General features: G+C 44.4%; 1 protein-coding gene across 3 annotated transcripts in view; it reads right to left on the bottom strand.

The window, feature by feature from the left end:
• The window catches only part of CCDC85C (coiled-coil domain containing 85C), a 112,531-nt gene that overhangs the window by 7,173 nt on the left and 78,681 nt on the right, over positions 1 to 26,677 (bottom strand). For 2 of the 3 annotated variants that reach the window (XM_064140611.1, XM_064140541.1), the window contains exons 4-6: positions 24,975 to 25,013; positions 18,418 to 18,522; positions 5,296 to 5,391 (exon numbers count right to left, since the gene is read on the bottom strand). In XM_064140611.1, the coding sequence (XP_063996681.1) occupies positions 5,296 to 5,391; positions 18,418 to 18,522; positions 24,975 to 25,013 (240 nt within the window). The remainder of the gene's footprint in view (positions 1 to 5,295; positions 5,392 to 18,417; positions 18,523 to 24,974; positions 25,014 to 26,677) is intronic. The other variant, XM_064140690.1, reaches the window with a different exon arrangement.

The following is a 26,677-nucleotide window of genomic DNA, read 5'->3' as shown; positions in this document are numbered from 1 at the left end:
CCTTTCCCTCCTACTCATCACTACAGGGTTTTTCTCACAATAATAATGGGAGGAAAGCACTGCAAAAACAGGAGACATGGCTGCAAAGACACAGGATCAATGTGAAATGGGCAGGGGGAAGGATTTGAGGCTTTGTAGCTTGGAGAGCATCTACAGCAGGTGTTCCCAGATCTAGGAAGAAGTAGGTTTCCTTGGAGAGACAGAGAGTTTACAGCTCCAGCACTAATACCCCAGACCTGACAACCAGTGCTCACACTCACAGGCCTCCTGGATGCCACTTAGCCCGGTGGCTGGGCCACACCTGCAGCTTTGCCTTGGGAAGACAAGTAAATCTGCTGTGAAATCAGCTTGGGGCACTGCAAAAACAGTGGAAACGTCCTGCATGTTACTTTTTTTTCTTAGATTTCGGGTTCACAGTATTTGTAAAGGAAGAAGAACCTGATTTTAAAATGCTCTCCAAGTGCCAAGCCCCAGGTCACACAGCTGGTAAGATGCAGCATGGCTGTGTGGTTAGGATGCGCTCCCATCTACTGCCTGCGCTCCGCACCTCTGCAGCTGGGAGGCAGCCCCGGCCCCTCAATGTCCCGCCCAAGCACACCCACTCCAGCCACCTCTGCAGAGCACCTCTGAGGCGGCAGTCCCTGGCTGCAGCCAGGTGGTTCCTCGATCAGAGAGACGAGGCTGCCTGGGACTAAAGGTAGCCTTTGCTTCCTGTTGGAAACCCACTGACCCACATATTGCCCCCACAACACACCTATCTGCATGCTTTCAGACAGCTCCTCTGGATGGGCATGCATGAGCTGGGCACACCACAGCATAAGGCTGCCTTGAGGTTTTACTGCTGCATGTGCTGTGCCACTGATGAGCAAAGTGGTCAGCTCAGTGTGTAGGGCCCAAGCCCCTGAAATCACCCAGTGCCATCAAACAGCACATGCTTTTCTTCACCACCATACATCCGTGTGCATATGAAGTTGTACAGCAGGTGTATTTGTGTGTGTCAGTACTCCTTGGGAAGGAAGTCCTGCTAGGGAAATACAGAGCTAGATGTGGTGCAAGGATTGCTTTCATCCTTTGCTGAGGTATACAGCGCTGGCTGCTCCACAGAACAGAACACCAGGGTAGATTATCCCCTGGTCTGCCCAGCACAGCAATCCTGCTGTAGTGGAACTGCATTATGGACAAAAAATAGATCATTCTCCTAGGGCCCTTAACCTACTTCTAAAACACACCAGCTAGTTTAACCAATACAGCTAGGACCAGTCTCTGCACAAGTAAGAGTTATCCACATCCATTCTAAGAGGAGAGGAAGGGCAAGAGGGATGCCAAAAGCATGTGTGTGCTGACAAAGACAGCATCTATTTTTTGCTAAAGGGGATGGAATTAATTATTGATCCAGCTGGACTCACACATCGAACTCACTCGTCTGGAGCCAGCGTCCCTCCAACGCCCAAATGCAGAGGCAGCAGCCTACAGGATCACATCCCCATGCAGAGCACCAGCACTGCCTGGTTGGCAGCTAAGCATTGTCTGTGACCACAGGGCAAGTGTCAAGGACAAGCATGGCTTAGATGGGTTAAAGATCACATCAGCTCCAGCCTCTGCTTCCACCAGCCATCAATCTTGTAGGCATAAGAGACTCAGCAGGCAAAAACAAACTGGTTTTCTATCACTCATGCTTCAACTAAAAGGGCATTCCCTTGTCCAGGAGGTGTGGAGGGTGGCACTGCCCATTTCTTCCAGTGGAAACGTCTTTCTAAGGTTCAAACCAGGGAGAGCTGGAGCTGAAACCTGATCAGAGGGAAGTATTTAATTTCTGAGTAACTTAGGACTCATCTACCCTGGAAAACATCCTGCTTCCCAGACCCACTCCATGCCTTGACAGGCACTTTGTAAGGACATGTTAGCATCTTGGGTATGGGAAAAAAGGGATTCAGAGGGGTAAAACTCAACAACCTATCCTGGCAAGTAATGATGGAAAAAGACACACTCTGAAGAGTGAAAGCATGTCCTGAAGAAAGACAGGAAGGCCTCTTACTGCTGACCCAGCCAGAGCCATTTTCAGATCCCGCCAGGCGCCACCTCAGCCATTTAGAAGGACCAGGTTAAGGCTCCTCAGATTACACCACACAGGACTATGGATGTGCCTTCATAGAAACTGTCTATGACTCAGCTGAAGTTCAAGGACTGTGGACTCAGCATGGATCTAAGAAACTGGGGTATATCTTCCTGTGATTTCTGCCACATCCCAACCCAGGAGTTCACAGAAAACAAAGCGTACCCCAGGCTCACAGTGGCTCATGGTATCCCCTCCTTTTTGCTCTTCATCAAGCTGCACTGACAGCACTGGGCCCTCTGCAGACACAGCAGCACTGGGTGATCTCCCTGGGTAAAAGGTCACCTGGTGAGGGCAACCTGCTCAGCTGAGGCACAGGGCAATTCTGTATATAGGGGAATGGTGCTGGACCAGGTAATGTTGCTTCTTTGCCTGGCGATGCCACCTCCTGAAAATAACCTACACTGTGTTCTTAATGAGCATGCTGATTTTCTCTCTGCCAATATGCAAATTGTGAGGAGCATCTTTCATGACTGACATTTGCAACCACCTGAAAGTTACCCAGCCCATCACATCCACCACTTGTTGACTGACTCTGCATGGGTGAGTCAACATCGATGTGTATTTAAAAAACAAATGAAAAACTCCACCACAGAGCTGGGATAACTGCACTAAACCCTTGGAAGGAAAAATAAAAGTTGGTATAAGTGTTTCTGTGCTAGGAAGCACTTCAAGGGACACTTTCTGAAGGGTGCAAGCCTCACTGATTGTACTGATTTTGTAAGTCAGCTGGACATAGCACTGGGGAACATGGCATCCCACTTCAGCAAAGGAACAGTCTATATGCCCAGCCAGGACTTATTCCTAGCTATGGCAGGGCCAAATCCTGCCTTACCCAACAGCAGTGAGAATGACTGATCACCTGTTTGATGACTCTGTCCACATGGGAGAAGTCTAAGCTGCTGCTGGGGAATTTGGGCTATAGGCTAAATGTCATAATTCCCATACACTTGCCTCCTCCTCAGTTCCCCATGTCTTTAACAGGTTTGCTCAGTTCCTAAGCAAAGTGCTTTGATGTTCAGTGAGATACTGATCTGTAGCATATGTACCTTTTATTCTCGTTAGCAAAAACAGCTGTTAGGAGTGCCAACCTGTCATCTTGTTCCTTATTTAGGAGGCACAAATAAACCAAAACTACTTCAGAAGCAAAAATAAAGAAAATCCCTAAATGTGCTCAAGGAAGAACTCACTATGCTAAACGGCAGGCAAAGCTTCAGTCATGTAGCAAGTGTTCAGCTGCCAGACAAAGCCAAGGAAAAAGCCTAGGGGACATTACACAGAGAGATGCAGATGGAGGCAATACAGAAGCCCTGCAGAACTGTTCAGAGTGCATAGCCCCTCAGTGACCTTTGCTCAGGCACAGAGTTGCATCCTTGTGGTCACATGGCTTCTGGACACACTTGCATTCAAGCAGGTCACAAGACAAGTGAAGCCAACTTCCAACTGACCTTGCCTTTCATCACAGTAAGGAACTAGCCTACTTCAGTCAGAATGACTTCTATACACAGCTCAAAAGGGATTTTGCTATTATCTGTTACAGCATAGCCGGAGTGCAACATTTCCTCTGTAGGTTATTCTTTTCTCCCCCGGTCATGAGTTGGTATCACAGGTGGTGAGGGTCTAAGCTGGTAGCTGCATCCAGTTTCCTAGATGCAGGAACTGGCACTGGAAAAGCTACCTGGTTCTGCAGCATGCACTCTCTCTTCACAGAGAGAGTGATTTCCCATTGGAATGGGCTGCCCAGAGAGGTGGTGGAGGCACCATCTCTGGAGGTCTTCAAGAAAAGACTGGGTAAGTGCCATGGTCTAGTTGACTGGATAGGGCTGGGGGATAGGTTGGACTGGATGAGCTTGGAGGTCTCTTCCAACCTGGCTGATTCTATAAGATCCATAAGCTAGAGCATGCTGTGGCCAAAGAACATTCTCTTCCACCCAGTTTAAGATCCACAGCTGGAGACCAACAGCCACAATTTCACCGTGCCACAAGGAAGGAGGAAGAGGAGAGATTGCAACCATAACCAGTATCCTCAAGTCTTTTCAATTTCCAGCTAATCCTTGGAAATGGGCTACAGGATGGAAAAATAAACACCTTCTCATCCCTCCCTGCCACGCTTGTCTACAAGACAATTTCCTCCTTGCTTCAGATGTGAGAGTATTTTTAACCCAAAGTGTGTCAGCAGGACACATCATGTGAGAATATTTATGCCTGTGAGATGTGGCTGCTATGACACCTGCTTCCTGACCCAAACAATGGCACTTTGTAGCATTTTGCCTGATTTTTATCTCACCAAGCAAATAATTAAATTGCAGAGGAAAATTTCTTCCAACCCTCCTGAGTGATCAACGAAGCTCTGAAGTAGAGGATTAATAATAATAGTACATGTGCAAACAACCAGTCATCTTTCATAGAATCAACCAGGTTGGAAGAGACCTCCAAGATCATCCAGTCCAACCTAGCACCCAGCCCTAGCCAGTCATCTAGACCATGGCACTAAATGCCTCAGCCAGTCTTTTCTTGAACACCTTCAGGGACAGTGACTCCACCACCTCCCTGGGCAGCCCATTCCAATGCCAATCACTCTCTCTGCCAACAACTTCCTCCTAACATCCAGCCTAGACCTCCTCCGACACAACTTGAGACTGTGTCCCCTTGTTCTGTTGCTGGTTGCCTGGGAGAAGAGACCAACCCCCACCTGGCTAGAGCCTCCCTTCAGATAGTTCTTTCAACTCCTTTACTTGCATCATTGTGCCAGATCTTCCATATTTAATTTCCAGTTTCCAAGAATCTTGATTCATTTTCCAATCCTTTCCATAAGCTTATCAAACGGTGTCTTGAAACCATTTCTGTTTCTTGCCCTTACTAAGAAATTCAGTTCCATAATCGCTAAAGCAAATAGGAACCTAATTTCCCTCCAGAATCTGTTCATAATCAATTCACAACTATTTGATCTTCTAACAATAACAACAACTATTTGGTCTTCTAACAATAACAACTATTTGATCTTCTAACAATAACATCTTCAGCTTTGGTTGGAAGATTCTCACTCAAAATTATCTTGCACCATGACACAGGTTCTGGTTATCTGCCTGCATACTGACTTCCTATTTCTAGTTGCATTTCCATGAGAAGAGCAAACTGTGCAGTTTGCTGCACAGCCATGCGAGGATTTGTGGCATCCTTACCTTCATAGCATGCACAACAGCCTCTGGCTTCTGACCAACAGGGACATATCCTGCCGCAGGAGAAGATGCAAGATCAGATGTCATGCGAGCTGGTCCCTGTTGAAAGAAGGTATAGTTTAATTTGTTTAGATCACCTGAAACAAGGAGGAAGAAAACAACTCAAAAATTTGAGCACTAGATTCTCTAGAATTCAATCCTCTTCAGTCACCCACAAAGACAAAAGACACTACAGCCTCTTCCTCACAAGCCACTTGATTTAGTGCCATTTAAACCTACCATCACATAGTTTAGATGTATCCAGGAGCAGATCACCCTGGTTTAAAGCTAAATTGGTTCAAGAAACACTTTTTTTTTTTTCACTGAGAATAACTCTGTACAACAACAAGATCAAATGCTTCTCATCCTTCTAGCCAAGGGAGCAATGCAAACAAGATTATTTTCCAATATAAAGTAGTTATTTCTAAGAAGCTGCATTAATGAAAGAAACAGTTGGCAAAATTTCATTGCTTTTCTGGCAACCTTTCCAGAGAGACATCAAGTACCAATCTTCAGTTACAGAGAAAATTGTGAAAGCAACCTTAAAACAAGCAGATGTCCAAACCTAATGTTGGCTTGGTTTGTTCTCAAAATGCTGGCCAGCCCTCCTGCATGAAGGATCCCATTGGGAAAGATGCCGAAATCACATTTTACAAAAGATCTCTACTGTCCAAATGGCCTTGTAAGCACTTTTCATAGAGCTTTCCTTCTTTAGAGGCATCCCACTTGGATTATGAGGGACACATTATCTTTACTCAGCGAGATGCACTCTGCCTGTCCATAATATTTTTGCATTGGTTTGTAGCAGTAGAAGAAACCAACAATGAAACCATTGACTGAATTTGTATTTAGTCATCACATCCTTTAGGAAATAGAAGAATGATTATACTGAGGGCCCCTGAAAGCAAATTAGGATGGCAGAGTGGCATGCAGCACCATGACAGGAATGCTTTCACATACAATACATGAGGCACTCTGTGCTCGTCTTTTCCACGTTTAAAAACCAGCATGTTTTATGCTTCACCTCATTGCTTCACCATCTAAGCCAAAGCCAGCAGGCTAGGCGTGCCAGAAATGAGGACTGGGGGGAGGGGGCACTTCACCATCTCTCATTCTTTCAAATGTTTTAAGTTGTGGGGGCATTTTTACTAATAAAAGTGTTCGTATGCATATATTAAAGAAAGAGATGAGCCAGGCTACAGAAAACGAACCAGCATGAAATGGAGAGAGTCTTTCATGCCCAGGCCACCAAGCTGTGCTTAAACCACGTCACGACCAACAGCCATTTACTCATAATAGAGACCTTCATGAACTGATTAGCTGGTGATATAAATACTTCTGAGAGGCAGGCATCTCAGAAAAAGGAAAATTGGAGTTAATAACTCCACAATAGTTCTCCAAGGAGATTTAACAGACTGCCAAAGCACAGAGAGAAAGAAACACTCACAGGCTGGGCATGGTTCGGGACCTGCTGGCAGAGGGTTACAGCTTGCTGGAGCTGTGGCCACCTAAGGACATGTCCTCAGCCATCCTGTACATGATGTCACTCAGAAAGAGCAGAAGCTGGGGAGGAAGCACCAGAGACTGGGTCCAGCCAGTCTACAGCTAAGACTTAAGACTGCAAAATGGGTTACAAATTTATCACAGGGATGGTAAATGCAACAGAGTCCTTCCAGAATCAGCCTCCCACAGAGGTCAATGACACCAGTATACACATAATTCCTCTGGCTTCAGTATGAAAGCTGCCCTCTTTCCATAAATGACCAAGATCATGACAACTGAAAACAAAAGGTGCTTGTGGCCAGGCACCATACTTGGTATGGATCTTCCCCCAGAGCTCTCTCTGGAAGTAACACAGGAAATAGCATATTCCTTCTGAGTTGAGAGCAATCTGACAAAGTAAAAGGAGTTTTTCTGGACCTTGTTGCTTACAGCATTTTATATACAGTCTTCTGACCAAACTAGAGTAGATTACAAGGTTTCCCGTACGACAGACAGCGACAGCTTCATCTCAAGAAAAGTGAAATTACTAATGAGCTACAAAGCATTTCCATGATCACAATCACTCTCAAAATTACTACAGAATACAAATGAAACCAGAATGTTTTCTAAAGAGCCTCATCATACTTAATCGATCACCATACTGACAAGATACAAGCAACCTTGCAAACACAGTGCATACTGGATATATTGTATCACACACACACACACCTGTGCAAAAACAATCAAAACAAAAAAGCATTCAAAGGGTCCTACTTCTCAGACTAGTGGCTGAAATTCAGCAAGGGTGATCAACTGAGCTTCGCCTGAACACAGGTAGAGAATTCAAGTGAAGAAGACAGAAATAAAGAATCAGGAATACAGCAAAGGAGATAGACTCAAAACTTGCTATCACAGTCTCATTAACAGATGACTTAATTTCTAAAATAAGCATGGTCCTTGATCCTCAGCTTGGAAGCCAAAACCCCCAGCCAACTGAAACAGATGTCCAAACCGCTGAGTGCAATCATCAGCAGTGGTGAGCGCACTCAACAACCACGCTGCTGGCCTGCTGTGCCCCAAGCCACAGAGACCTCCTCACCACATGAGACTGCAACTACAAAAGGCCAAAAGCACATGTGAAGAAAGTGGGGGAGCAAGCAATGACCTCACCAACATTCCCCCTCTTTGCAACCTTTGCAACAAGTAAAAATGCTCACACTGCTAAGGGTGGCTTAATATTTATCATTACACTTTGTCATTTTTGTGCAGCCTTAGAGGAGGCATTTTCCAGACACAAAAGGAGCCAGAGTTTTATAAAACTCCAGTGTGGCTCAGTAACAAAAGCAAAGTTTCAGATGAGCCTCCTATCAGCTTCCTGCACAGAGGTATACATAAAGGAGGCCAGAAAAGAGGAGAGTGTAGTCATCATGGAAAGAAATTACAGCATATCCAGCAGGATGCATGGTCAGCCTTTGGAGGATGGAGGAGAGTAAAACGGGCAGAGTTCATCGATAGTGTTAGCTGAAGGGAAGGAAATGGAAGGAACTGGAGATAAGGTCAAGGTTGCTAAACTGGAAAATTGCCAACAGCAGGACAGAAGGGAGAGAATGGGAAGAAAAAGGAGGATGTGCATTTTATCCAGCAGGAAGCCAGTCAAGATGAAATGCCACGGAGAGTGAACCAACAACAGCAGATTGGAAGAAAGGCAGGAGGGAGGGGGAAATCTCAGGAAGTCAGGGTTAAGGCAGTAGCTGAAATCACACAGATGGAGGGAGAGTCCTCATGAAAAAAAAAAAAAAAAAAAGGTTTGGAAGTGTGGGTAAGAATTACTGAATTACCATAGCTGCACCCCAGCACTCTCATTCAGCTACTCTGAGGACCTCCATCACGGCAGAAATCACACAATCACTCCCATTCCCTCCCTGTAGCTGTCATTTTCACACTCACAGCAACACGATTGCCTTAGCACCCTGATGAACAATAATGGCAAGGTTAATCTGGTTACATCCTAAAATGCAGAAACTGCCCATATAGGCAAAAAGCAACACAGTGTTCCAAGGCATGCATCACTCTCCATTTCCTCCCCCTGTGTGGCTTTGTCAAACATGCACTCTCTGCCTTAGATGGAAATCTGGCTTTTCCCCTTGCTTGGTTTCTGTAGTGCTTGATAGCTCAGCTTCCTGAAGCTCACCTTCAGATAAGTGGCTGAGGTGTCACACAATTATATAAATAAATGGTGCTAAAAGGCAGCTCAGAAGTCACCAAAAAAAGATGTCATTGTAAAGTTATTGAGAAATACTTTCTTGGTGATTTTTCTAGTTTACTTTTCCTGAGGTTCAGCCTCAATGTCATGAGAAGCTGAGTCATTTGAAAAGGCAAAGTTTCTTATGCTTTGGCCCAAATCAGCTTTAGAGTTGCTCCAAGTTTACAGCAGCAGAGATGAGACCAGAAAATAGCTTAATTCTTTACTTATACAAGGAATTTGTAATACAAAATTAAACCAACAGTACATCTATGTCGTGATGCTTAATGGTCGCCTGGGTAGAACAGCACAACACACCACTCTGTTTCATCCACAGCCACAGTTATACTGCCAAAAGAAAGAGCTGCCCAGGAGCAACACTACCAGCTGAAGAGTGGGGGCTGTAAATTATGTATCTGATGTATTCCTGAGTGCTTAGAGCACCTTATTAATTTCTTGACCACTGCACCTCTGAGACTCAGAGACAGTTCTCCAAGAGTCCAGGAAACTAAAGGTTGTGGAACTGTGAGTGACCCATTTGATGCTTCCTAAGTGCTTCCTGGTGCTTTTGCTGCTTTGCAAACCACTGTGTCAGTTCAGAGCATTCAAGACTGCTGTAGTGTGGATCTCTGATAAGTGGAAAAAACACCCCTGTCTCTGCTGCCAGGATGGCTCCGAGACTGCAAGGAGGCTCCTGGTAAGGCTCTTCACACCCCTCATAGGAGGCAAATGCCTAGCCCCTCTCCCAGTGAGGAAATCACCACAAAAATATTCCTCTGCCACCTCTGTGCAAGCAGCAGTATGGAAGCACTGCTGAACACATTTCCCTTTAAGTCCTCACCTACTCCTTCATTTCATGATGACTAGCACTGGATGTTTGCTGATGTTCGTGATGTGACCAACACACTTCTCAGAGCTTAGTGTTCTTACACAGCATCATCTCCCTTTCTATCCTGCCAGCTCCACATTGTGCATGCCCAAACCACAAATCCACCAGAGAAGCTAGATTCTTTTTGAGACCCTCCCAGAAACCTCTCACTAGAGCCTGCAGTGCTTGCAGTTCAACCTCCAAGTCCATAAGGAGATTCGTAGTCCAGCTGTACTGTTAACAGGCTACGAAAAGATTGAGAAACTCTTCAGCATCTCATGCCAGAGCATCCATGAAGTAATATGCTATGTATAGAAGACAAACCCCTCAGATCTGTCTTGCTGAGAATGATGCCTGACCTGGTGACAGCTTCAAATCCAAAGCAAAAAAACAAACCAAATCAAACAAGTCCAATTTGCTGCCCCAGAACCCAGTGCCAAATACCAAGTTGCCTAATGAGTCCTTGCTGGCTCAACCTGGCTGTGTGGAAAGTCGTCCAGCACAGATGCTGACAAGTAATGCTGTTGATATTCCATTCCTACATGCCTGAAGGAATAAAATTACTAGGACTCTAATAGGGCATGCCGCAGACTCCTGATATTGTCACACCTCCACAGGGGTAAAATAAGGCTTAAAATACAAACGTTTCTTTGTATGCTTTGGAAAACAAAACCTCTTGTAGAGGTTTTGGGTTGGAAAAATGAAAAATCAACAAAGAAATGATGATATCAGGAAGAAGTTCTTCACAGAGAGAGTGATTTCCCATTGGAATGGGCTGCCCAGGGAGGTGGTGGAGGCACCGTCCCTGGGGGTCTTCAAGAAAAGACTGGATGAGGCACTTAGTGCCATGGTCTAGTTGATTGGATAGGGCTGGGTGATAGGTTGGACTGGATGATCTTGGAGGTCTCTTCCAACCTGGTTGATTCTATGATAAACATTTTCTCCTTGATTCATCCAGGGATTTCAAAAAAGACATGAGACCTTTGTCATGACATCATTACGCTCAATTATATTCGGTCCTCTAATGATACCCTTTCCTACCTCAGCTCCAAGAACACTACTTCTGATCTGCAGAGGAGAACATCCTATTGCTTTTACTTCACATAAGTCACAGCCCAGGCACTGAGGATGCTTCAGACCAGCGTGAAATGTGCAAGCAAACATTAATACATCTGAACCTCACATCCTTGTTGTTTTCTATTAATTTTTTCTACCACTGCAAAAAGCAAATAGGCATGTAGGATTCAAACCTGATTAAATAAACCACACTTTTCTAATGGTATACCTCAGACAACATTAAAGCTAAGATGCATCATATCAGACACTGTGAGGTTTTTATTGCTGAGACAGAAGAAGGAAAATTACATTATAGACAGGCACTGCCAGACAACTCACAATAAAATTCCCAGGCACATCTATTTATCTCACAGTGGTTTTGTTTGCAGGCTGCTTACCCAGCTCTGAATTATATTTGGGCCCTTCTTTAGCATCCATCACCATCCAAGCATTTTACATCAATAAAAGGGCCCACACCACTCTGCAAATTAGGAACTATTAATGGACAACCAAGAGGCCAAAGCCACGTGGAAAGCAGGCGGCGGAGCTGGGCACTAACACGGAAAGAGGTCATGTCTGACTGCAAACCCCAAAGCTGGTGTACTGGCAGAATGGGAGGCCCAGCATATTTTGGTTTTGTGAATGGTGCTTGTGGGCACAAAGTTGAGAAAGTGCTTACTTAGAGCAGCTCCAGTCAGAGTCAGATGGGGTCAGATGGAGAAAATCAGTGGCAAAACCAAGGATCAAGACCATAGGGCCACTTTGCATGGCAGAAGCATCCCCAGACCCTCAAAGGGAAAGTGTAGCAGCCCCAACACACTGTGTGCCCATCAGAAATGTGGCACAGGCAGCACCGAGGGCAGTTGGTCCATTGAGAATGAGAACACTCCCTTTACACAGGAATCCCCAGAGACAACAGGCACAGACACACAAAAAATCTCCTACTAACACCAGCCTGAAAAGTTTCCTGCTCCCCATGACAGCAAATCAGATCACTTCATCATTTCACAGCCCAGGCCACGTTTCCTGGCCTCTGCCACATTGCAGCTGCAGGGAGGTTCGTGGCTGAAACAGAGCGATGGCATTGCGTGGTGCTGAATTGTGACAGGACTCTCTCCCTTTCTTCAGAGTCCCTTTCCTGCCTGCTGTGTTTTCTCATGCCCATGGCAGCTCTATTTCCACTATGCACAGTGCTCCCGAAGGAATCTGGCTCCTCTTACAGTCATGTAGGGACAGGGCTACCTGAAGGCAACCTGGCAGGCTCTTCACTCACCCCAAGAGCTTCTGGAAGCACAACGAATTGACCGACCTGCACCAGCTCCTCTGCAAACCACATGGTGCAACGAGCAGCCTTTTCACCATCCTGCTGCTGGCAGCGCCAGACTGCTTGTGCCTGAGTGTGGAACACCCCCACCAGATCCAGAGTGCACCCAGGTCCCTTATGCATCCAGTCTGCCCAGCAGATGATCCAAAGTGGTGATGACACTTGGTTATTGTTATCCCAGGTCTACCGTGCAGAAAGCCTGCCAGCATCCCGGTCAAAACAAAACACTCACCTCCTGCTTGTGCACTTAAATGCCTGCACAGCCCTGTGTTCCCAAAGTCACAGCAGGCTGCCTCACAGCTGAGAGGGCCTGACATCCTGCCACCAGGCACAGGAGAAGGAACACATGGGAGATCCCACAGGCAGACATCAGTTCTCCAGCACAACACAAGTCCCAGCCACCAGCAGGAGTTGAATGCAGAAGCCATCAGTATCCTGTATTAGCATCTTCCCTATCAAATCAAGGGACTTTATTACAGATACTAATCTTCTTTGGCATTACTTAATTTGCTGCCTTTAATCATAGGGAGCAGCTGGTCATGTAAACACTCAAATCCATGAATGTCCACACAGGAGCTAGGCAGAGCCCATCTGTATGGCTCAGCCATTACCTCCTGCATTTTCACAGCCTCTGCTGCATTCACAGATATCTACTTAAGTAACAAAAAGGGCTTACATGGCCATTTTGATTAATTAATGTTGATTAACTCTTTATCCACGAGTGTAGCAATAGGATAAAGGGTAACAGTTTCAAACTGAAAGAGGATGGAGTCAGATAGGATATCAGGAAGAAAATATTTACTGTGAGTGTGGTGAGACATTAGAACAGGTTGTCCAGAGAAGTTGGGGATGCCCCTTCCCTCAAACCATTCAAGGCAAAACTGGGAGAGGCTTTTAGTGACCTGACTGAGTGGAAGGTGTCCTTGCCCACAGCAACTACTGGAACCAGTAAGGTCCCCTCCAACCCAAACCATTCTATCATTCTGTAATAAAAAAAAACAATGTAACTGTTTAATTGCTTTCTGAATATAAAGATTAAGAACATCAGAGAGAAGAACAGTTCTACTGCCTGGCAGACATGACACAATATTGGCTGTGGGGGCTGTGCTGAGGCACAAAGGAAAGGGAGAATTTCAGGGACTGCCTCAGACAGAGTAAACAGTCAGGACATCATTTGCAAGTGGATTTCATCTACAAACAGCACTTCTCATCCCTTCTCAGCACTGATGAGCCAGCAGAAGGGGACAGAAGAGCAACTGCTGTTTGGGTTTGTAACTGTGCTGCACCAGCTGGAATGGGAGCATGCTGTTAAAAGGTCCCACTGACAGCTTCAGTTGCCCCCTCAGACTAAGACTATTACCAGCATGACATACTCTGAGCAGTTTCAGCCTGGAACTACCTGACACAGGCAAAGAAGGAAGCCTGACTACTATGGACAGAGTGAGACTAAGCTGCACTCATGGACAAAGTGCACTAACTCCAACTGACTCACAGGGGCACTGTCAGCATGAGTATCTTGAGAGGTGCTAGTTCTTTTAATAAAGGAATGTCAAGCACATCCAATTTCAGAAGGAAACAGTGGGCACTTTTAAGACCTTTCTGACTTTGAAGCAAATTTGATTTGGGGATGGCCCAGGTGAAAGCCTCCAGGTGAACGGAGGATGCACACAGATGCAGGAGGATATTTGGGCACAACTCTTTTGCTCCTCCAGTCTTCAGTTCTCTCCTGGCTGCACTGGCCTCACAGGCAAAGCTGTCTCCCCCAAGGCCTGGGGCAGAGCAAGGATCTGCCATGTTCCTAACTGCCCAGATCCATCGCTAGCCCTTCTATAAGCAAACTCGGCATGTGAGTATTGTGAACCTACAGCAGATCTGCAAAGCAGATGAATTTTTCTTGCCTCCTGCAGTTACCCATGAAGGGTAGATTATGGATGCAGCCTGTCAGTGCCTCTTTTTGCTCATCAACCCTCCAAACTCTGTCATTGCCAAACTTTGTGCTGGTTGGCTGCTATGGGGTAAAAAGCCACCTGCAGCTCAGAGCTACTGCTGTAACTGCTGATGAAAGGCAGCTGCCTTCAAAAATGGATGGGCTTGTTCTCAGCTGCTGACAATACATTCTGAAGCTTCACAATAGCACTCCCTGGGCTGCAAATATCGACAAACCTTTCATTTTACTTTCCCTTCCGCAGACACTGCTGCCGCAACAGCAAAACAACTGCCTTGAATTTCTCCCTTTGTCTGCTCAACAGCATCCTGGTGGTACCAGTACTGCCAGCAGGAAGGAACTGCCTTCTGCAGTGCGTCTTGGTCATTGTTTCTCTCTGGATGAAAAGGGACCGTGGCCATCACCACTGCTAGGGGAATGCGAAAAACAGGCTTAGGGCCATTCTCCAGCACACACCAGCAGTGCTCTGCCCAGATGACAGCTGTGGGGATGGGGCACAGAGCTGGGAGAAGGTGGGAAATTATTGGCATGCTGCAGAGGATGGGCTTGGTGAAGCGGCAGAAGAAGCTGAAGTCGTTTTGAGAGGCCATGATGTAATCCTGAAGCTGCAAAGACCAGCCCTAGAGATGCCAGAGGCACCAGTAAGCATAGGGATCTCTGTGCCTGGGGACTTTGTGCAGCACAGCAGGGGGCTGGCAGCAGCAAGATCACAGCTCTGCGCAGGGACACCTCAGAACCACACTAAGGTCCCCAGTGCTCCAAGTGACACTGCAGGGACATCAATACCTAAAGGACTTCCCTGGCTCTTCTGCATGCATTTCCTGGGCACCACGATAGGAACAGTGGTCTCCAGCCATTTGAAACTCAATTTCAGAAGTCAGGTTGGCTTTAAGACACTGATCCATTTCTCTTCCCTGAGGAGAACAGATTTACTCCCACACAGGCTGATGGGACTAGCAGATTTGTTGGGGGTCCCCCACTGAGATCCAAGACCAGGCTTGGGCCACAGCCATGTCTCCTTGCCTGTGCCAGGCTGGTGCAGGGGCCAGCTTGGTCCTTCTCCTGCAGGAGGGAGCTGGGGGAGGGACACCGAGTCATATTCTCACTTTTCTTCAGCCTTAGCACTCAGGATGGAGACCACCATCTTCCAGTGAGAAGGAAGGGGCAGGACTGTCACCAAGGATGGAGTTTAGCTACTACATGTCTTCCTATCACCTCCCTTCACCACCACCTCACAGGCTCAGGAGACAGTGAATCAGCCAAGGACTCTCTTACCATTCCTTCCCACCCCATCTAATGGCTCCCTTTTACACCTACAGACCACAAACATTTGGGTTTGTTTTTACAATAGTGTGGGTACCATCTGGCAAAACTAAATATGCTTCTCACAAGTATCTCTACCAGGCAGAGCTATGAAATGCAACTGGTTGTGACAGCATGATGGGAATCATCAAATGAAGGAACCAAAGAAGCTGGCCCTGCAGCCAGGCAGTTAGAATCATCTGCCCAGGCTTCCAATCCTGCATGTAAGACACCAGAGAAAAATGCTATGAGAGGCAGTGCCAGGAAGCCAGGGACTCAGTGACCCTCTCATTCAAGTGCTTCTTCACTACAAAACTACATTTCTTCTGCTTGTATTTTCATATGGACCTCACTGGGTTTGGAGTAGATTTATGGAGGAAAATGGAAGTGTCTCTTCTCAGCCTAGCCTGTAGTCTAAACCAGACTCCTTAGAGATGCTCCTTTGAGTACTCTAATGGAAATCTCATTCTTTTTCCAGAGATACTTATAGTAGTCCTTAAGGACATATATAAAGGCTGGGCAATAATACCATGATCATTGCCTTCTCAAAAGAGGCACAGTGTTTTACTTAGCCCTCACAGCAGGCACTTCCCTAGGGACACCCAGCTCCAGACCCTTGAGCACAAGTCCCTTTCCTTCAGCCACTACCTACTTACACAGCACCTACCTACTTACACACATCCTCCCCCACCTGGCTTGGGCATCTCTGAGGGGCTCCTGCTCCTCAGGAAAGAGTCACGTGGAAGACTTCTGCAGTACAAACTAGTACAAAACTTAAGGAAAGGGAAGGTGATATCTATTTTAACCTAAAACTGATTTATCTAACATGTTACTCACACCTGTACACCTACCAACTCACACCTTTGCCAAAGGGCAGATGTCCGTGTGGTGTGGTCAGAACCGCTGTGAGCAGCACAAAGGACAAGGGACACCCATTAGCAAGTCCTAACAAGAGCTCTGGCATCCCTCCTCCTTGACAGCAAAGAACTAGAGTTTTGGACACATTTTTCACATACTTTAGAAGTCAATGGTTATTACAGGCTGATCGTTATCTCAGTATCTTGCTTACTCACCCCCCATAAACCCCAGGAAAGCTGCTGCCTGTTGTCTCCTTTCCCTCATCTCCCTTATCTAAGCCTTTCTCTTGGAACCACAGGAAGTGCAATGGCACATCACAGTGTAACTTTGTTCCTGTTATTAGGGAACAGGTCTTCTAGTGATGAGCCATCTGTGCTGCAGCCTTATCACAGCACAGACCTCCTGGTCCTGACACAAACCACACATCCTGTGGTGTTTACCCATTTGCTTGCTGTCAGTTGTCTCTGTGGTCATCTCCTTGCTCTAGCATTCCTGCAGATGCTTGCATACATACTTTTGCATTCACATTCCCTCCATACTAACCTTAACATAGCCATCACAGACCTCTACAGTTACTTCCACCAAAGGCAAAATTCTTATTACAAATTACATGAATACTGCTAGTAAATGTTAAGTCTAAGCCAGCCAAGCCAGCTTTGACTCTTAGTGACAAGTTGTTTCATGTTTAATAGTGTTTTATGCCAATGCAAATAAATGTCTTCTCCAGGCCATTGGCTTTTGAGTTTCTCAAGGTGAATGTACCTACAACCATAGGAACATGAGCAGCTCTCAGGCCACCATCCCACGTCTGGTCTGACAGAAGAAGGTGAGTGTCACACAGCACCCAGGCCTCTCCATAAACACCAGCTGCCACCTCTTCCTTGTGGAAGGGGAGGAAGCAGGGACAAGTGGCCAGGAAGGGCTCCAGCAGGCAGCACTGTCTGTTGCCAGCTCTCATGCAGCCCTGGTGAACTGTGAAGGCTGATGTGCAAGCAGAGAAGTATCCTGCCAGATTCCAGTCCAGACACAGCTTCTTTGCAGACCACTGTCAGCCATATCCCATATCTCAGCCCGACCCACAAGATACACAAAATTGTGTACCAGCACTCGTTGGGGCAACCACCCCAGACAGAATGAGCATCCCACCGCTGGAACCAAGATGGGAATCAACAGCCTAAGCACAAAGGAAGCAAAGAATATCTTCAAAACCAGGGCAGCCAGACAAACATCTCCAGGCTCATGTTTCTCTGCCCTCCTTATAAAGGCTCCTCACTTGATATAGGAGGCACAAAGTAAGAAAAGTGGATATTCAGTCAGTCTTCCATTTCATTTGGAGGGCTTGTCCTTTTTTCTTTTTGCTGGAGGGCCTCCACCCAAACTGCAGTTCGGCAGGGATGGGAAGGGGCTCTGCTTTCACACAGAGTTTTATTTATGCATACTTTCTTAAAGCATCATTACCTCCTCTTTTACAGCTCTAAGAAGCACAGGAAATGTACAAAACGACTTTTACTCCAACAGGTAGCCAACATGCGACCAGTCCTGCACTGGACTGGTGCACTGGACATGGAGGAGAAGATGCAGAGTGGCAGGGAGGTTCCCTGGCTGTGGTGTCACCAACTTTTCCTCACATCCACAACATTCACAGCCCACTCACAGTAGGCCTTCCTGACAGTATCAGTCCTTTTCCTGCAATCTGGGAAATGACATCACCAAGCAAAGGCAGCGCATTAACAAAGAAGGAGCTGCAGGGATATTAAGACTCACTCTTACTTTAAAAGATGCACGAGAGTGACTGTTAGTTAACCCAAAAAACTATGCTGCAAAGTTGATGATCCAAACTCAGTAAAATATCAGTTATTCTCAGGGCCTCCCCATGCTCCCAACAGCTGCAGGCTTCAGCTGGCCATCTGCACCATCTGTTTGTCAGCTGAGAGAGCCCCCCTGTAACCTCCAGGTGCCCACTTTTGGGGAAACACACGGCTCTCTGTAGGTAAGGAAACAGCTCTTACATTCTGCAGGGCATCTTGATACTGTGGCAGTGATGAGAGCTGTGACTCAGAGTGGTACGGGGACAATCCTTTCCTCAAAGTCCTCAGGTCCCCCGTGCTGGACTGCTGCAAAGACAATGACAGAAAACAGGGCACTTTGTATTAACGAGAAGAAGGAAAGCTGTGTCCCACATGCCCTTCTTACAACCACTTCTGTCCCAAGACCTGTTCACATTACTTCTCTGTTACCACAACAGCAGTAACAGTGAATATTGCAACAGAATGCTTCTTTCCATGCCCACAACTGGGGAAAACATCTGCAAGCAGTGGGAGGGAAAGGATTCCAGATCTGCTGCATTAACTGCTGTAGCAAGACAGCTTTTTTTTATTTTGCTATGTTTTCATGTGTTCCTTAAAAAAATTGTTAAGATGCAAATGAAAAAGTACTTTAAAGACTTCAGATTAGATCAAAATCAGCAAAAGAAATCCACCAGGAAACATTTTCTGGATTTTTAAAACCTCATAGGCTATTCCAATCACCTGCATGTGGAAAGCAATAAGTTTGCAAACAGTGCTACCGCGATTCACTTCAGCTTGTAAAATACATGTGATAGGAACAGTTTCTTAATTGGTTATACATTTGCATGCACCCATAGGTTTTAAGCAAAGTCAGATAAATAGAAGTAGCCTACATGAGCAGATGAATGCCCAGAAACCAGATAAATGCAATCAATAGTCTGTGCTTAAAGATACTGGGTGTTGACATTACTGAGTAATCTCCTTAGGACAAAGCTTCTGCCTCATGTTACTAGTTCTCTTTCTCTGATTCAGAAACCAGACAGTCCTAGAATGAGAAGCCTCTTTTTTTTAAGAGGACATCATAAAAAGCCAATATACAAGTAGTCAAAATCAAAGGTCTAGGATAATATCATATATTTTTATAATAAACATGGTCATGTATTTCTTCTTTTAAGAGCATCAAGCAGTGCACTGCTCTCTATTTTAACGCTATACAATCATGACCTTTCGATTTTTATGCTCTATTAAGACTTTTAACTTGCATTTGCTGCAGAAATGCTATTTTCTACTTCAAAAGAACCAAAAGAAAAGCCACTGGTGCAATAAAATTTAACAGAAAAATCATAAATCAGCTCAACTGTATATAAAAAACCACTCAGTAACCCCAAAGGCCTAATCAGAACTAAGACACTGGGGAGATTGTGTCCATGCATGGATCTCTGCAAATATGGAAAGTTCATTTCCATTTCTTGCTCCTATTTAACAGAGAAGAATTGGTGCATTCAGAAGTGTTACATTGTTTTCTGTCAATGTCAAACATTTTCTTGTTGCTATCTGCCATGTTTCAGGTATGTTCAGCCTCAGTTTTATTTCAAAGATGTAATTTTCTTAGGATAGAACATCTGGTTTGACCTAGTGCTTTCACAACCATTCTGGTGCACTCAAGATATCAACTTTCCTTTTATAAGCTGTGATGAAAAAGGTAGTTCTCAAGAAAGCCATCATGAGAAACAGATGCTAGCCTGGTACCATCCAATCTGCTAGGAACTGTCATGCCTCATATGAAATCAAATGATATGGAATGACTTCACCATACTGGATGTCTGGGATTTCCCTGGGTTTACAAGGTGTCACCAGAGAAGATCATGGCCTATATTTCTTTTGCATTTCACAATAGAGACAGAAAGATCTGTAGGAGATAACTCCTGAAGCTAAAAGTGATTGCTGCAAAACTGTGTTTCCTTCATCATGCCTTTCGGGTATATATTTTCAAAGGAAGGTTAGTAGGTCACAAAAGAAGATGTCTGTTTACTGGCATTGTCCCAGGTTTGGGATGTGCAGCAGGTCTCTTGGTGATGATCTTGAAAGATCTTACCCTGACCGGCTATGCTTCCACTGCCTTGCTGAGCAAGTGCAACTTCTTTTTCCCTCCTGTGTGTACATGAGGGGACAGCAATCTCCTGGGGAGGTCCTGACGTTCTGCTACCCACTCCTCTAGTTTGTCAGCTCAGGGACTCAAATCTGTGCTGAATGGGCATTTGCACAGGCAATGCAAAAGCAGATTAAAACAGTAGAGCAACAATGTGGGGTCGTAACTGTGCTGGAGATCCCAGAAGGCACAGATCTATCTCCTTGAAGGATCTGCTAAGCAAGGATGTGCACTGGGTTGCACACACCAGTGTTCAGAGGCCCTAGACTTCTCAAACTTTTGCAAACTGCACTGAGACTTGCAAGATAGTATGTTCTTATGGGGTACTTGGGTACTAGGAACATAGAAATGGGCATAGTCTCTTGTCTCCAAATCTGAATGGGCCAGTCTCCATTAGATGTAGCATGTGCTTCACCACACTACAGCTTGTCCCCACAGAAAGTCAAAACACTTAGCCCACCAAAGAAAGTAATGCAACCAGACCTAAGCCTGGTCAACACATGGTGTTATACTGCTGTGATTTCAAATACTCCAGATTCAATTGATTTAACTGCCCTATGCTCCTGCCAGGAGTGAGAATCTGCACTAATTTCAATTTGGCTTAAATTGGTTGACATTGTATTGGTAAATACACAGATACAGTCATACCCCCACTCTAACAAGCATTCATAATGGATTTGCTCTTTTTTGAGCAAATCCCATTTAAGACAGTGCACTTGTGTGTGACAAAACTATTGTTAGGTTGTTTCAGTGACTGCTGACTACGAATCTGACCTAATGCATTCAATTTGATGGAAAGATTCCCACTGTGTTCCATGAACATCAAGAGAAGCTCTTAATTAAAGAAAATAAAGGAAAAGGAGTGGGGAGAAGGAGGTCAAAGGAAAAAAAAAATCTAAAACCTAAAAATGTTGAACATATGCAAAAAAGAATAAGAGAAGTAGGTGTCCAGAGCATGGGGTGGGTTTGGCAGGGCAAGAAGAATGCTTATCTGTATTTATAATGCATCCATGATGAAGATGGCCAAAGAAACACTTTCTCCTACCATTGTGAACTGTAAAGCCAGTACCTTTCACAAGCACTCCATTCAGTGCAATTTTCCTTCAATATTTTCTAGAATATTTGAAAATGTATCTTTTGCTACTCCCCAATAGCCTATCAATCACAGTTCTGCACTATTTTCTTTTCCTTGAACTAAAAATGTGTATTTCTTCACCACAGAAGAAAAACTTCCTTTTCTCCCCTTTTAAAAATTAAAGTGGTGCAGTGGAATGTATTCATCAGACCTTCCTAAACATCTACACATTCATTGGGCTTTGCTAGAACAGTGCTAGAGCTAACCAGGGAAAGAAAGTGAATCTCTCATTAAAAAGCAGTATGACTAATGATGCATCGGAATGAGCCGCCAGTATTCTGCTTAAACCTAAATTAAAACTCCTGATACTTGCACTGGCAATTCACTCACAAAATTAAATCTCTTATTACCTTACCCAATTTTCATTACTGAAATGTGAGTGGATCCCAAATTGCCTTTCTAGTCCGAATGGCATTTTAAAAGTATTGTGCCTGATCATCATCATCATTGTGGGAGATTACCTCAATTAATGGGCAACATATCTATAATATATTACCCTTCAGGTAAAGTAATTTCACATTTCTGGGTTTTCAAGCAGTTTACTAGCAAAATCACTGCTCTGGAGTAGTACTTTTTCTTTTACTGTGAATTTTTTTTCAAGCACTGTTTTCATCCAAATGTTGTGGGAGGATAGGGGGTGGGAAAGAAAGAGGAAAAGGAAATAGAGGGGGGGGGGGGGAAACCATGTCCTGACTTTCACACTGGTATCAAAGTGCAAGACATCCCCTAAGTCTAACTCAGCATCACTCTACATGGCATTGCCTCCCTTTACCAGCCAATGAGAATGGGGAGAAGCCCGCAGACCCAACACCTTCACCTTCAGCTCAAACCTGTGCCACACACTACTAACACTGACAGCTCCACCGCGGTCCCTCAGACACAGTAATTCTTTACCAACTGGAAATAAAGACATGACATTTATTGCTACATTTTTCAACTAGGCAGAACTTGAAGTGACCCCGGAAGACACTGTTCTTGGACCAAAGCCCAAGATCTCTGTCAGCCTTGTTATGAAAGAAGTGAACCTAGATATTGTTCTCCTGGTAGGGAAGGGAATTTTGTCTACTCATATCAGTGAGAAAGCATTGAACTAACAAATAATATTTTTAGTAAGAATGGACTGTAAGCCAAACGTTTTCTCTCTCTAGAAAACAGAAACAATTTTATTATGGAGTAGAGTGTAGTACTTTTCATTTAAAATAACATAGAATTTGAAATACTTTAAATAGAAATTAAAGCCTTGGTGCTTACAAAAGCCTGAAGTTGCAATTTTGTTTTAAAAATCAGCCAACACTTGCTCCTATCAGAGCTTTCTACCCTGCTAGCACAGAGAAGAAATGGTGGCCTCTGACTTTTTGACCTGATGTGCTGAGTGATTCAATTTGGAAATAACACAAGTAACACAAGAAGATGGATGGTGTTTGTGGTATTTTAAGGTCAAAGCCCTACAAAGAAACATCTATTTTCCTTTCTATTCCTGTCCAGTAAATTCAGATCAGTGCCGTGGCCATGTTGAACCAACTAAGAAGATAAAGTGTTGAAAACTTCTAGACAACTTAGATAAATTATCTTTTCTGCTACTCTTTAGTGTTACTTCTGCTGGAAGGGAGAAAAAAAAAAGGAATAAAGGATTGAATTCTGAAATACTCTGACATTAAACAATGGATCATTCTTAATAGAAATTAAATACAGAAAGACATCAATTTACTTGACACATATTTTATGAAAGAGATTAGCCAGAAAAAAAAAGTCTCAAACAGTTTCAATTAGAATTATGTGCTGAAGTGACCGAGGAAAATCATAAAGCAACATTGTCAGCTTCCAGTAACTCATCTGAATCAGCATTCAAAACATGGTTGTTACAGAAGTAGCCTTTAATTGAAAACACTGTTTTCTCCTCTCACATAAGCTGTAACAGCTGAAGGGTAAACAGAGGTTAAGAAAGAAAATTAGCCACAAATGATAAGTTTGACCCTGTGCCCTGTGGAAATATTAAAGCCTTTACAAAGGCTGTGGGATCACCCTGGAGCAATTTGGGTGTCTACACACGGGCATCCCGTGCCTGAGTGTATCCAAGGCACCCGTGGAGGCTTGGCAGAAGTGAGGAATAACTGCTAGAGACCTCCATCCTTCTGCTGCACTGCAAGGCAATACAGGGACAGGCCTGTTGGCAACGGAGGACTACTGTGAACAGTTGATGTGCTGCTCTGTTCACCTCTTTGTAACTCATTCTGCAATCTCCTGCATTGTGAAAGCCTCCTCTCCTGGATCATGTGCTATCTAAACAACAAACAAAGCTAAACAAGCACCAATTTGAAGGCCAGGGCTCCTACAAATCTTCTTTTGGTTTACCTCTGTGGAGTTCCTTTATATAGGAATGGAAAACTGTGTCCAGAATGGAGAATCAAGCACACATGAGTCACTGCAAGAAGACTTCCCAGGAGACTGTCATTTTGTAGGCTTTATAACAATGAGCTTAATTTTCTTACAGTGCAGACCCACTGGCATAAAGCTCGAGAGACAGCAGATTACTCATTACACCACTGGAATGTATAAATATTGCTATTTCAATGTAACTTCAGAAGAAAGTATGGATCTTAACATGAAATGCAACCAGATGGAAAGGAATGCTGTGAAGAACTCAACACTAGCAATAGAAGATACCCTTATTGACACCAGTTCAGAAGATTTTCTTTGGACAATTACTATGCCACACCATCACCCAGCCCTCTGAGAAACATGCAATTTCCATTTTTTAGTAGCTTTTCCACCCTTTAACAAAGCACAAGGTTTCTTTTAGCTGTTTTTTAAATATCAGAGTCAACCTGTCCCTTAGCAATAGGGCAAAGGCATCCCATTCTGATCATATAAGCCCATCAGGATTCTGGCTTACAATATGGACAATTCTTTCCATGCATCTTGGATGTTAGATTAAAATTTCTTCTGGGATTTTGCCTTTTGATTATATACATTTGTGAAGATGAAGGTTTTATTCCATTCCACTGGGATAGGATGTCTTCACCTTTATGGACTCTTGTATTGACCATTATCTGAATTACTTGCCTGTCACTGTATCATAAATTCTTAAACCTACCAGTAACAGTTTTCTAAGTAATTGAAACTGCCTCAGTTTTGACACTCAATGACCAATTGTTTGCAACTGGGTAACTAAATGAAAAGTTTAGCTCAAAAGCTTTTCCTGTTATTTCCTGTAGCAATTTGATTAAAAGCACCAACTTCTTTCCAGGTAGGTAAATGGCTTTGATTTGAAGTTGGTCAAAACTCAGATAGTACTAACCAATGTCTTTTGCACAAGTACAGGAGGGAAATAAAAAAATAGGGACATATTTAATACATTCATATGATTAAAAAATGGAAATTGCCAACATTAGCATGTGAAAGAACAAGTAATGAGAGCCCCAAACAACCAGCAACAATACTCAAAGGCAGCCCCCAGATCCAAGAAGCTGTTGTGGATGCATTAACACTCTCTACCTTACTGAAATTTCGTGGCAAGCTGTTGCAGTGAGCCAGCTAGAAGGGAACAAAAGAACATTATACATCTGGAAGCTTAACAGAAAAATGCTATTTCATCATTTTGGGAAAAAAAATCTGTATATTTACCACACATGATCAAAATAATTTGGTCTTAAATGCAGCATTTGACAAGACAATATTATTGGAACTTCAACTCCTTTTCACACACTAATGAATGAAGCGGTGTAGAACTCATTAATATCTGCACAAACGTGAACATATTACTACAGCAATTTAGAGCATGGTGACCCCACAAACAGTTGATAAAGCTTGATTACCTTACTCTTCTTCACAACTGCAGATATTTTACCAAACTCACACAGTTCAATGGCACTTTTAAAACACACCACTCTGTAAGAACAATCTGGACCAAGTCCAGCAGATATGCAATATTTTGCCAAGCAAAGCAGAAACGTATCTCAAATAATGTGAAGGAGATGCTGTAATCATAGAATCAACCAGGTTGGAAGAGACCTCCAAGATCATCCAGTCCAACATAGCACCCAGCCCTAGCCACTCAACCAGACCACAGCACTAAGTGCCTCATCCAGTTTTTTCTTGAAGACCTCCAGGGATGGTGACTCCACCACCTTCCTGGGCAGCCCATTCCAATGCCAATCACTCTCTCTGGTAAGAACTTCCTCCTAACATCCAGCCTATACTTTCCCCAGCACAACTTGAGACTGTGTCCCCTTGTTCTATTGCTGGTTGTCTGGGAGAAGATGTCAACAATGTCCCTTCAGGTAGATGTAGACAGCAATGAGGTCACCCCTGAGCCTCCTCTTCTCCAGGCTAAACACCCCCAGCTCCCTCAGCCTCTCCTCATAGGGTTTGTGTTCCAGGCCCCTCACCAGCTTTGTTGCCCTTCTCTGGACACGTTCCAGTACCTCAACATTTCTCTTGAATTGAGAAGCCCAGAACTGGGCACAGTACTCAAGATGTGGCCTGACCAGTGCTGAGTACAGGGGAAGAATAACCTCCCTTGTCCTACTGGCCATACTGTTCCTGTCTTCCACAGCTCTCATACAGACACTAAGAGAATGACCTCAGCACTACACAAGAGTGGCCTTTTCAGGTGGCCTTGTGCCCCAGCAAACATCCCCTAACACACAACCTTGCAAAAAATTTCCTCCTTATCTCATTAAACCACGATTTAAGGTCTCACCTGCCAGGAAGTTGAGGGATGGGCAATGTCGCTGTGTGAAGCTAGCAAATAATTGAATTAAGATTCAGTAATTGTGGTTATCGCTGCATGACATATTTGGGCAAAAATAAGCTCAGCAAAGCAGATATCTGACTTTAAGTATACGTGAAGAGTCCTATTAGCATTTATCAGGCAAGCTAGAATCACATATATATGAGAGTGCAATAAAAAAAAACAGCGTGTTTGACTTTTAAAGAACTCTGCAAATAAGGGGAAAAGAAATTTAAGTGATGAGGTTAAAGCTATTTAATATCTTCCATGTCATGTAATAACATGAGCTTTCTGTAACAGGAGAGATTAAATTCTTTTACACTGGTTCATATTTTTCTTGTACATGCAACGTAGCCAGGGATCATTCCTTAGACTGGTGACAAAGGCTTTAGAGGATGATGGCTTGCCAAGGCACCTGCTTTTCACATTTCCTCCAGTATTCAGCCAGCAAGTCACAAACCTCAGC

The sequence above is a fragment of the Pogoniulus pusillus genome, chromosome 1, assembly GCF_015220805.1.
Source record: "Pogoniulus pusillus isolate bPogPus1 chromosome 1, bPogPus1.pri, whole genome shotgun sequence".
NCBI classification, from domain to species: domain Eukaryota; kingdom Metazoa; phylum Chordata; class Aves; order Piciformes; family Lybiidae; genus Pogoniulus; species Pogoniulus pusillus.
The sequence above is the reverse complement of the archived record's forward strand: the minus strand, read 5'-3'. Positions and strand labels throughout refer to the sequence as shown.